The sequence below is a fragment of the Ailuropoda melanoleuca genome, chromosome 9 (genome assembly GCF_002007445.2).
Source record: "Ailuropoda melanoleuca isolate Jingjing chromosome 9, ASM200744v2, whole genome shotgun sequence".
NCBI classification, from domain to species: domain Eukaryota; kingdom Metazoa; phylum Chordata; class Mammalia; order Carnivora; family Ursidae; genus Ailuropoda; species Ailuropoda melanoleuca.
In genome coordinates this window covers 50,795,696-50,809,005 of record NC_048226.1, presented here as the reverse complement: position 1 = coordinate 50,809,005, position 13,310 = coordinate 50,795,696, and the positions used below count along the sequence as shown (strand labels likewise).

Below are 13,310 nucleotides of genomic sequence, written 5' to 3'. Positions count from 1 at the left end.
TTAAGATTTCATTTTAAGAAAAATTTCAGTGGGTGAAATCCAATTCTTTCAAAGCTACTTAATTCAATTTCTTCCATGTTAGCCCTGAACTTAGAAAAGAAATTTTCATCCTAAATACTGAGTTTCATTTTCTTTTATTTTTTCTATTGCTAAACTTTTTTTTTTTTTAAGCCAAGTTTTAGGTTGATAGGGAGATAACAGCTCTTTTCTCTCTACTTTGTGTTTGGCTAGGTATTTCAGAACCCTGCTAGATTTTTTTTTAAGTGAGGCAATGTCTACATGTTCCTTAAAGCTATCTTTCCTACCAGGTGCAAGGTATCATGAACTTGTGAGGATTTACATGGTTTTAATGCTTTCATATAAAGCTCCTCCTTTGTCATTATTTTATGTTTATGAGAAAGTAGTCTATCATTACCTGTATTTTATGGCTTTTAAATATGAAAAAATATTGAGTATTTTTACATGGAGATTGTTATAACCAACTGTATCTAATTTGAAAAAGGCCTATAAAACACTTGTAAACGTAAGCACATAATTCTATTAATATGTCGGCAGTTATGTCATAAATATAATTCCTAGTTTATGTACCATATACATTTACATGAAATTTTGGAAGCAAAATATTTAAAATGCTCTTCTATATTGGTAGTCAGTTATCCTCCTTTAAGCTTTTTTAAAGTCGGACCCCAGATGAATGCTAATTTGATTTCTCAGGATATCTTTATTATTCTAACGATTACATTCTGCTAACATCTTCCAGATTTACATTGACTGGTATCTGAAACACTATTGATTGAAAAGGTGTTACTGTCATGAATGACTGAGGGATAATATGAAACTACGCATCCTTAGCCCTTTCCCACCACAGTCCTCTAAGGACTATTACATTGGTACCGTTTGGCTTCAGTGTCTTTGTTGTGCTCTTCTACTAAAGGTTGGAGAAGAAGGCTAAATTGATGCAGGTAAGAAGATACCTGGGGTTATCTCTGAAAGAAAAGATCTAACTGGAGAAAGGGCGTTGGAAATGGAAGGAGGACAGCAGGAGATTGCCAGGTAGGGAGGGGATCGAGGAAGCAGGGGGGAGGGATGTCGCAATAGCCAAGTGCTGTGGAGTTCAGATGAAACTGATGGGTTAATAAGATTGTAAGGAGAGACTCTGTGTGTGGTGTGTGTGTGTTACATCATATAATCCACCTCTTTCTGCCTTTTTTTTTTTCTTTCTTTAAGAGAGAGGGAGAGAAAGATTCCCAACAGGCTCCATGCCCAGTGCATTAGCTCCTGCCAAGGAGCTCATGCAGGTCTCACAACTCAGAGATCATGAGCTGAGCGGAAATAAGAAGTTAGAGACTTAACCCACTAAGCCACCCAGGTGCCCCCCACTCCTGCTCTTTAAAAGAACTCAGTGTAGACTTTGACATCTTTATTTTTCTTAATTATTTCCACTGAATGTGACATTTTATGTAGATTAGCCTTACAAGGCAGATGTGAACAGTCAATTTTATTGAAGTTTTAATATTTATTTGAAGTAGGATGAGATACGAAATATGACTGTGAAAAATGAAATGAGAAACAAATGCGAGAAAAATGTGCTTGCAATGTTGGCACTGCCCAGAGTGGATTTGTCTTGGAGATATACTAGATTGGCCGCTGCATCATAAATATAATATCAGCTCTCCCTCTATCATAAGGAATCGAATAGTGATCATTTCTTAAATTCTAAGTAGTTTCTAGTAGATTTATTACTACATGTGGAAATTCACAAATCACAAGAATTTAGATGTTTATTTTAAATGATTACTTTTGTTTAGTGCTTTCATCATCTATTTAGGGGGTCTTTGAAGGAAATTAAGTTTTTTTATTACAAGTGCTTAACGTTCAATTGTTTAATTAAGCCTCATAACAACTATGTGATTTAGGTGGCATTATTTTCCCCATTTCATAATTGAGAAAATTATGGTATAGAAATGATCATTTGCTCAAGGATTATCTGATAGTGAGTGATGGGGCAGGGGGGATTTATAGTACTGTTTTTAATTTTCATAGCATTTTGCTTTCTTTTGAGTTCCATGACAAGTTGCTGTTTCTTACTATACGAAGATTTTCCCTTTTGTTTTTAAATTTGGAGGCAGCTTTTTAAGCCAAGCTTTCAGCACACATGAACATTTGGGCTTGGGTTGCTTTGTCTAAGGTGGGATTGCACTGTTGCTCGATGGGGCGTGCTCAGAGGGTAGAGAATGTCAAGGTGTTGCTGGCAAGGGGCAAACATGGAACCAGCAGAACAATTTGTACAGAGTTTTACCTTTTCCTTTTCAACCCTCTCATATTTTCTATTTCTCTTTGCAGGGGCACCCCCGCTTAGCCCAGCAATTCTCTTAGCTTGATGGCTGCCATCTTGGCCCATTATTCACCACCCTTCCCTTAAAGAAGGTTGAGTTGGGGAAAAAATGAGTGTGGACTGACTGCAAGAGATTAAACTTTGGATGAGTTAGTTGCTTCTTCTGGGCCAGCATTCATTTAAGAAGAATTTAAAGAAGAATCTTGGGTGGGACCTAAGCACAAACCCTTCAAAAATATCAGATACTGTTGCCCAAGCAATTCACTCAACATTTTATTTCAATTTATTGTTTAGGAAATGTTGATTTATTTATTTATTTATTTATTTATTTATTTATTTATTTATTTATTTTAAAACAAATGATTCAGCTTCTGTACCCTTGTTATTCACTCTAAATGTGGATCTGCATGGGTAAAATATCCAGACATTCTATCTAATGACACATAATGCTACGGGTTGCATTTATATAGTATTGGCAGATACTAATCACTTTCACATTTGTTCCATTGGTTCTGAAAAGAACCCTCTGAAACAGACAAGATATTATCTTGCCATTTTACAGATGCTACAATAGAGGCATAGAGAGAAAAAGGGACCTGACAAAGGCTGATTAGCTGAGAGAGTCAAGACTAGAGCTCAGGGCTTCAGAATCCTGCTCCTGGGCTCTTCTAGCAATGCAGCATGGGCTGGGCCACAAGTGGAGTGGGGCGGAACTGTTAGGACTTAGTCCAGAGTTGCAGAGCTGGTCGGAGGAGGGAAATCACGCTAGAGGGCTATGCTGCTCCCCACACTGTTCCAGGTACGCCACTGGTCACCAGCATTTGGTTTAATCAAAGTGTGGTTCTGGACCAGCAGTGTCAGCATCCCCCAGAAGCTTGTTAGAAATGTAAATGAAGGAGACTCACCTCAGGCCCACGGAATGGGAATCAGAGCCTCTGGGAGTGATATCTGCATGCTGCTGCTGCTCAGTAAAGGTTGAGAAATGTGTTAACTAAGGGAGTCCCTGGCTGGATTGGTTGATAGAGGAGACCACTGAGATATTTCAAGTTTGTATCCTCCGGGGGGATCCTGGTACTTCTAACTGGTGTTCTTTGTAGAACATTTGTACTGTCTCGTCATATTGTGGGGCAGTATCATAAAGTTTTTAAAATGGTGGAGACTTCCAGTTATGGTTATAAGTTATTACTATTGGTATTCAACTTTTTTGTAAAGAGTCTTCTCTTCTACAAAAGACTAAATTCCCCAAGCAAGAAAATCATATTTATATTCTTTTGATACTTAGCATAAGCTTCAGAAGAGAATTGGTGCTTGAATCTACTTTACTTTGGTAAGTCTTGCCATTAATTACTAATGACTTTGAACTAAAGGCAAATATGTTTAGTGTGTGACTTCCCTCATGTGTGCATATTTGCTTACGGGACTTACAGGCGTAAGTGCTAAACTTTATTAGTTTTATTCTTTATTACATATATATATTATATATATATATTATACCATTATAATCATATAGAATGTATATCTAATACATAATATGTATTATATATATGTGTGATATATATAGATACATATGTATGTGTATATATATATCTATATATGTATATATATATCTATATATATATATATATCACACATATCTTTATTAGACATATGTTCTGGCCCTGGCCCTGAAGCTTACCACATATGAACTTGACTTAGTAAATTCTCTGAGCTTAAACTGACTCATTTTAAACACAGCAACATGTATACTATGCCCATTTCATAGAGACTATATGAAGATTAAAAAGGATAGGGGAAGTAAATATTTTCGAAGAACTACAAGGTCAATATAGATAGATCATGCTATCTAACTTTTCTTTTGAACCTTTTACATTTTTCAATCTTCTATGTTTGTCTGCTCTCTTTTTTTAATATAAAAGGAAAAGATAAGTCTGAAGTAGAATGAAAAGACTTTAAAGTGATGGGAGTCTTGGATCATCTAATCTATGCATCAAAAGACTAGAATTGACTCTGGTCCTTTTTCATGTGTTTGAATGATGATAATAGAAGGATGCTAACTGGCACTTATCAGATAAAGCTGCAAGACTTACAACAAGAGATATTAGTGTTGGGTGGCAATGACAAAGAACTTTGCAGTCATAAGGGCAATATGTTCCATAGCAAGGTTCCAAGGAAGGGGGCGATAAGTCTAGTATCAGCTCAACTGCCTGACGAGGTGGGTGCCCCTTCCCGTGAGAGTCTGGAAGTGACTTTCTGGAAGTGGAGTAGAGTGCTAACAAAAAATTAAAGTTTAAAATGTTCTCTTGTACAAGTATTTGTGAAACTAGGTTTAGATGAAGTCCATCCATTTCTTTTTCTCCTGATATAAAGACCGGCAACTTGAAAGGTTGAAAGATGGGCAGATTGATATTCTGATGATGTGTTCTTACACTAATTACTTGTCTTGTGGATGGTGTACAAACTCTGACATCAAAAGTACAATTATTCCAAAAGAATAACTGCTAAATAAGCACTCACACAGGCGTTGCTTTACGATTTTGCTTAAAAAAAAAAAAATCAGTGCCAGGCAATGTTATTTTTAATGTACTATACAAAAACTGTCATTATCTACTTCTGGTCAAATTTTTTGAATTTTGTAATTTTTCCAAGTATTAAATATTTTAATCTGGAGGTTGACAAAATTACAAATGAGAAAAATCTCAAAATTTTTATTACGGCTTTGTAGTATAATGTATGGCTGCTTCTCTTAAGTGCAATTCCTAGAGAAGCTATTTTTCCACATGACTAGCAAAATCATTGCCGAAATGCATTAATTAACCTTTATATTCACATAAAAGTGTTTTGTGAGAACAAATGTACACAAAATGTTATCTTTAATCATGGCTAATAAAAATGGGTTATATAAACACAGGTTTTACTACTGCAGATGTCTCCTTGACAAATGACAGGACCTGATTCCTTTATTAAAAAATAATTAAAAATGTTTCACAAGGGATTCAGAGCCTTCCTCTTGCCTGCTTGCTTTTGAGGTAATAACAGGAAGAGTCTTGAAGTAATATCTAATGATTATATTAAATGTGGATGCCTGGGTGGTATATCTCTTTTAGTTCTAGATTTATTTCATAAAACAAAATATTAAAGTTAAATATCTAGTGTCTACAGAGGGAGGTAAAGGTCTATTTTAAAATGTGATAGCCATGATGACATTGATTATATCAAGTCAAGATTTTTCTTTCCAGAACTGGTCATCATGGTGTATCCATATCAGAAGTCCCTGCTTCTCTCTTAGCTGAGCCTTCAGACAGTCGTGTGTTCCATACATTACAACCCCCAAGGTCTCATAGTTCTTGTTCCCTCAAAGCTTAAATCATGGCACTTATTCTAATAAGTCCCAGGTTAGCAATTAAAAGTAGTCATCAGTTTGAAGGTATCTCCCCGTTAAAATGAGTCTGTGCTAAAAAAGGATAAAGACCATCTCAGGCTTGTTAGACAAAATGGCAGTCTCACAGGTTTGGCCTCCATGGTGGGAACACCTCCCACATGGAGCATTCGTAAGAGTAGCCCGTACTGGTTAAAGGGACCGATTCTGGAACCAGGTGGCCTGGGCTCGAGTTCTGTATCTAACTGTGTGACCTTGGGTAAAAGTCACTTTGCCCCTCTGTGCCTCAGTTTTCTCATCTGTAAAAGTGCTTACTATTTAGGATTATTGGATGATTAATGTAACTAATATGTGTAAAGTGCTTACTGACATGTTATAGATGCTCTATAAGGACTAAGTCAATCAGTAAAAATCATTTCTTATAGATGCTCTAAAATTTATGTCTATGCCAGAAAAATGAATCTTGAAAGAGAATAGTGGCAGAGGAAAACTGTTGGTTGACAACAACAACAAGAACAACAACAAGAACATCAACAAAAGAATGGATAACCTTGAGGTTTAATCCAACTTCACGTTGCATAATAGTATATCCTACAACTCTGGGACCAGTGTTATTTGGGACTATGTTTTTAGTGCCCTATTTGGGAAATGTTATATTTCTATTTTGAGATATTTTATGTGTAGCATAATTTTGGAGGATACATTTCCAGAAATGTGGTAATGCACCCCACTGAATGGGAGGACTGACATATGGGATTTTTGGTGCTATTCTCTGAAGACTAGTTTTTTTTCCTTTCAGTTGACTTTCTTAAAAAGTTAGTATGGAATAATGGAGGTCCTTTATTGGCTTAAATAAGGAGAAAACACATACATACTCTGTTTTCAATTATGCAGCCATACTCAATAAATTATTAATAATTTTCTCATGTGGAAGAAATTCTCTGTTAGAGTAATTTGGAAAGTAACAAGTATGGGCTATGTTGAAAGGCAATTTTAGTGCTGTTTAATCTGTTTTAGTTTCTACAGTATGTGGAGTATTTGTAGTGAATTATCTATATGGCAAATGGGATTAGCTATATGACAAATGGAATTAGGCAAATTTTCAATTATCCCATAACTAAAAGGTTGTGAGTCAAACTCTTTGTTCTGCACATTGTTTTGTAAATAACAGTAAGCTAGTGTATCATCTTTCTCGACTGTGCCACAAGCCATATTCATTTTTTCTTAGACAGACAGACAGACACACACACACACACACAGCCAAATCCTCACTCTTCACATTTCTTTGAAGGTCTTCTGCTGAGTCCTACAATATGAATATATTTTTAAAAATCCAATTAAGAGAGAGTTATGGCAGAGAACACATAACTCCCAGAGGAATAAAATCCCTAAGAGTATGAAGGGGGAAGTGAAATATTTTGTAAAGATTGCCATGCATTTGAAAATATTAAGACCTAATACCAAAGCTTATTATGGGAGGAACACATCTATCACAATTCTCTGTTTCTAAAACTGACATGTTCGGTTGTTAGAATCAGCATCATCTGGGAGTTTGTTAGGAATGCACAATGTCTGGCCTCAACCTGACCTACTGTATCAGAATTTGCATTTTAATGAAAACCACAGGTAATTCATATGCACGTTAAAGTTTGAGGAGCACAGTCATATGAAACTATTATTTTACAGATGGATTATAGTTACATGAAACACAAGAGAAAAAAAAGTCCCTGCCAATGCAAACATGGGAAAAAAATCTACTTTTAATGATCCTAAAAATTAGTTTATGCTTGGTTTTGGTACACCCTTCTCAGTATCACTTTGTATCTACGTTTTAACTGCTAGCCTGCAAACTCCCTGAAGGGGGGCTCTGACATTCGGGCGTGTCCCCAACATCTTGAGCACATTTTAAATAAACGAATAAGTAAACAATGTTTTTGTTTAATTTATTCCTTTATTTAAACATTAACACATTCTGTTCCTAAATAATTTTACTATTACTCCTGATCATTTTCTACCATTCATCCACTACAAACTTCCAAAAGTAACATAAATGATATTATAATAGCAATGTAATAAAACTGGAAAGTAAAGTCATAAGAGAATGACTAACCAGGGTTAACACCCATTTCCATTCATTTTATTGGTCTCCTTGAAAAGGTGCACAAACCCTTTTCATCCAGTAGGGTAAAGTATGGCATTAATTTATTGAATAAACAGTTGAATGTTCCAGATTTTTTTTTAAAAAAGATTTTATTAAATAGGTAGTAGTTAAAACTGAGTTAAAAAAAAAAAATCAGTCACCTACTGCTTTAGAGAACTAGATTGCCCTCTAGTGGGGTGAAAGCTAATGTGGACTCCACGGTTTTCCCGTTGAGAGAACTAGGAAAGAGAACCAGCCTCAGTTCTGGAAACATCTAGGTCATCAGCTAATTTGGTATTTTCTTCTTATGTGGCAAATTTCTTGCATTTTTCATATAAGGTCACAGATGCTGTGACAACAGAATAGTGTGTGTTTCTCCAAGAAACAAATAGGAAATTGGTTTGAGCTGGAAGGAGGTTTCAGCAGCTTGGGAGTGGCCACACCCAGAGCAGGGAGCCACCTTGTGAGCAAGGAGCTCCTGAGATGAAAGGGGCATAGAGTCAGTCCTGTTCAGTTAGAGTAAAAAAACAGTGGTGATTGATAAATCAGAACTTTTCCTGAAGATGGTTTGGATTCATTAATGACAAAAATGCTCAATTAAATATGTGATCAATTCATCTCCCATTTCATTTTTAACTGTACAGATTGAACTTGAAATTCTGGATGATAGCAATGACTAGATATTCACAGAATTAAGTAACTAATGTGATCTTACATTGCAGGGTGGAAAACTATTTTATCGTGTGAATTGGCTTTATCCACTCTGAAAGGACTGACAGGCACTCTGTAATTTGAGCAACATGTAGCCTCTTGCAGCCTTTTCGTCACAGAGAACAAGGTATTTGATGGGAGACATACTGGGCCAAATGACCGAATGCTTCTTCCACCATCTATCCATTAATAATTTTTAAAATCCCCAAATTTGGCCAAATGACCTAATGCTTATTCCACCATCCATCCATTAATAATTAAAAAAATCCCCAAAGTAAGTAAAAGTGTTTTTAGTGCAACAAATAAAATCCTGCTAAAAATGTTAAAGACTAAGAGCAGAGGCAATTGTTCTAACAAAAATACTCCCCTCCCCCTTAGCATAGAATAATTTACTACAAATCTGTAGGTCGATTCACAAAACCATTGAGAATTGTGACTGAAAAAAATTCCAGACCTTAATGTTAAAAACCATTCACTCTTAGTTATTTATTACCTTAAAATATATTTTCAGAGAATTTTAACATGTGTAGACAAACACCACCAGGTATATTAATTTATACCGTCATATTAGCTATTTGTATAGGGCTACACTGGGTCCCATAATGCTTATTGCGGGCTCAGCTTACTCAGCTGGTATTAACCATATATATAATTAATTGATAAGCTACTGCTATTTTTCTTTCAGTTTGATCTTGCAATCCTGACCAAATCCTCATTTTTCCACTTCCGGTTATTTATATATCCATTTAGAAGGTGCCCACTTCATTAGAGTAGATAATGGGGAATACTATCTGCCCCTAGTACAATCATGCTGAATAATTGTTTAATGAATCAGGAAAAAGCACCCGCCCTGGTGATTAATTGATTATGCTGTGCAACTGAAACGATCACAAAATCCATTATTTTAGTATTGCAGAGGTTGTACTTCTGTTCATGATTTGCAAATACAGCTTACTCATGGCAGAAAGGACCCTTGCTTTTGTTATATTTTGGGTGGGATTTTTATTAATGGGATGGTGACTACCATTTCACGATCCAGGTTTCTGTGCAGAATTGAGACTGTATTAAGAATCAGCAATTGGAAGAACAGTTTCAAAAAAAAAGAAAAGAAAAGAAAAGAAACAGTTAAAAATTTGTGCATTACCTATATATATTGATTGATAGATATGACCTTATGGAATACACAGTGAAGATCGTAACATCTCAATTATATATGTATAATTTTACCCATTGCAGTCACAAACAATTATCTGCGGAGAATTTTCCAGCAATCTCTGGCACGTAAACCTTACCCTTAGTAAGCACCTGCACATAATATCCGACCCACAAGAACATATGTAATCCAGACAGGAATTGAAAATACATTCGCTTTATAATGTAAAATGAACAACAGGACAAAAAATTCTTTTTCTAAGGGGTGGGAGAGAAGGAAAGGAAGAGCGGAAGGAAGAAAAGTGCGTGCAACAAGGGTTAATAATCCTTAATCAAATTCAATCATTCAAACCTTTTGAACAACTAAGGCCATTGAGTCATGAAGTAATAATAATAATATTAATAATAGTAATGATTTGAAATAATACTGATAATGATGTTTGTAGCCGCCCTCCTGCTGCAGAAACCTCTCGGTGGGGGTGCAGAACGCAGAGCGAGATCGCCCCCATCCCTCATTCTGAGAACCTTTCTGGACTTGCAGGTGACTCGCAAACTGTGGGAAGCGGGGGTAGCTCAGGACACTGCGCAGAAACCCGTCTCCTGGGCTGCACCCGCGGGGGCGAGCGCCCAGCTCGGGGGAGGGGAGCACAGGGCGCGGCGCTGGGCTCTGCAGGGCTGGCAGCGCTCCACGAGCCGGCTCGCCAAGAGCGCCCCCACCCGGCCAGCGGCTGACTGGTCCCGGCTGCAGATGGGATGGGTGGGGCCGAGCCGCGCCTTGCTGGATGAGCGAGGGTCCCTTCTAGAGAGACTATCCAAAGGGTCTACGTCCCGGGAAGTGATAGAGAACCCCTCTTGGGCCGAGGGTTTCGGCTGGGGGAAAGTAGCCTGAACTCCCGGGCTGTGGGAGGGCGAGAAGAGAAAAATCCTCTCCGTACGCCTGGGAAGGGGTCACCTCTGCGGTCTTGCCGCCGGCTGGGGTGGGGCCGAGCCTTTGTATGGCCGGGCGGGGCTCCAGCCAGTTTTTCTGCAGAGACACCCTCTTGGCTGGGAAGGGCTCGGCGCCAGGACTCAAGCAACATCGGGTGTCTGCGCATAGAGAGGGGGTGTCTGGTCTGGACTGCGGGGCTGAAAAAAGGGGGCTCTAGGACTGCAGACCGTTCAGCTGCCCCTCTCCAACTCCGTTTCTTCACCAAGCCTCGGAGCCCGAGGTCTTCCCAGCACAGCGGAAAGGGTGGGGCAGGGCGGAGCTGTGCGGGGCGAGACCTGTCCATCCCTTTTTCCCTTCTCCGCATCCCGCACCCGGTCCCGGGGGAGGGGTGCTTCCAGCAGTCACCAGACCTCGGGCCCCTCCCTGCCTGTCCACCCCGGGGGCCACCGAGCGCTGGAACCATGGGGCGCTTAGAGGCGCACAACCGGCTGGGGATCTCTGCGTCTCAACTGTTTCCCTGATATATAGGTTGAGCCTATGAAAATTGCCATTATTTGGCCCTGTTTAACCTAGAAGACGGGTATTTCACGTGGCTTAATTTAAGAAGTTGGCCTCTTTTGTATCCGTATTATTATATCCACACTTATCTAGGTTCCCGAAGCTTTTACCCAAAACGATCAATGAGCTCAAAGAAGCCTTTATCCGCGTCAAAGTCTAGTCACCCTATGCAATGTGGTTTTGAAAAGAAAAATGTTAACCCACTTTTTCCCTCCTCTCCGTAAAACAGAACAATGAGGCCAGGGTGGGGAAGGCAGGGGCAGTGGTCAGGTCTCATTCGGAAGCCCAGTCGGAGTCAGGAGTGACAAACGCGGGGCGTGGCGGTGGCGCTGCTGTCTTCCCCCTCCCCAGGGCTGGGCTCCTGGGTGTCGCGCTGCGCTCCCCACCCGGCCCTCTTTCGGATGAAGCTGCGGCACCCGGCAGGGGGGAGGAGTGAGAGCGCCGGCGCGGCTTCACACAGGGTGGGGCCGTCCGCATTGTGCGCCCAGCGCTGCAGGTGCCTCCCCCTGGGACAGCTAGTCCTCACACAAAGAAACCCCACCCTAGCGCCTGCGAAACCGCTGTCCCTCCACCCCTCCCCACCGCGCGCTTCCCCGCCCCTGCAGCTGCCCACCCGCGCCCTCCATGCCCTCCCCGACTTCCTCGCTCCTTCCCCTCCCTTTCCCTAAAACAAAGGAGCGTAGCACCCCATCCCCCGCCCTGCCCTCCCCGCACCGCGCCCCAGGACTAGCGGTTTTTCCGACGAGACAATACCAAAAATTTGCCCGGTTCTCCACCCCCCCCCGTCTCCACCCATCTTTCAAACAACCTAGAAGGGACCGATTTGACTTCGCATTTTTCTTTTCCCTTTCCGCCACCTCCCTCTCCTCTTCCCCATTTTCTTTTTTTAACTAGAGAAGAAATAAAGGATGTTACAAAGCACTTTCCAAAATGTCCCTTAACCCCGTTTAAGGCAAACAGTAAAGGTAGCTCCCTCCCCCCACAATTGAGCCCTAATTTTAAACATGGAAACAACAAATTCTCTTCCCGTGGGAGGGCAACTTACCTGCTTCTACCTTTCAAAAGAAAATTTTAGTTTTAGATTTCCAGGGACCCCCTCTTTGCCCTTCCCAAACCCCCAGAACTGCCTCCATCCTTCCTGGTTCCTGTTTTACCATTAACGTCTTTTTCTTTATAAAATATTTCCGAATGCCTTCAAAGCTCTAAGAGAGGTGAGAGGTGGGCACCAGGTCGAGACGAGGGAGAACGAGGCGCGATGCCTTACCCATTGCTGTTTTAGCCATTGTAGGGATGTGCAGATGCTGAGCGGTGGCGAAGGCGAAGGGTCCAGCTACAGCAGCGGAGAGAGCGAGAGAGAAGACTGAATAAGGCACTGAGTCTGCAGAGTGGGACCGTGCGAGAGAAAGAGCAAGAGGCAGGAGCCCATGAATAATTATCACTCAGAAGCTCAAGCAGATTGGCTCCCAAGGTCCCCTGACATGACTCCCGCAGAGTCAGAATCTCCAAGCATTAAATATTGATCGGCCAATGGTGCTGGAGTATAAAGTACCAGAATGCAGTTTGAAATGGAAATCAGCCTTTCCCTGGCAGCTCCCCCCCGTTTTGGGGGCCTGATAGTACAGTCCAAGTAGAGTGGAGCCTTAGCCCAGAAGCCTCCTAGGAGGGAAGAACTGGGCTGTGTCTACCTGGGAGCCAGAAGGATTGACTTTGTTCACACATGTTTTATCACACAAATAGACATAAAAAGGGAAAGGGATTTAGAGCTTTGAGAAGTCTTCACAACATGCTGACTATTGGAAACATCTGTTTAAACATTTTGGTTTTACTTGCTCATGTTTAGTCTTTGAACTTTGACCTTTACTTGCTCATGTTTTGGTATTTCCTAGTCTCCCAGGGTGACCCCAGGTCTGGCTATGGTGGCAGCACAGTTGGACTCAGATGTCTTGGACTCTTGAAGGTCTCTCAGCAGAGTGAGGCCTGGTGTTTTCTACTCTTGGCAACAAAGGAAGGGGCTGTCTGGGCTGTTGGGAATACGGACAAATAGTTCTGGTCTACCTGGGGACCTCATGCAGGAGGATGAGAGTCAGCTTCCGGTGCCTGTGTCTTGTCC

General features: G+C 40.5%; 1 protein-coding gene across 1 annotated transcript in view; it reads right to left on the bottom strand.

Annotated features, from left to right (window-relative positions):
- Positions 1 to 12,694, bottom strand: part of STMN2 (stathmin 2) — a 49,822-nt gene extending 37,128 nt beyond the window's left edge. Inside the window, exon 1 of the mRNA XM_011235550.3 lies at positions 12,465 to 12,694. Within this exon, the coding sequence (XP_011233852.1) occupies positions 12,465 to 12,483 (19 nt within the window). The 5' untranslated portion in view covers positions 12,484 to 12,694. The remainder of the gene's footprint in view (positions 1 to 12,464) is intronic.
- Positions 12,695 to 13,310: the final 616 nt, after the last annotated feature.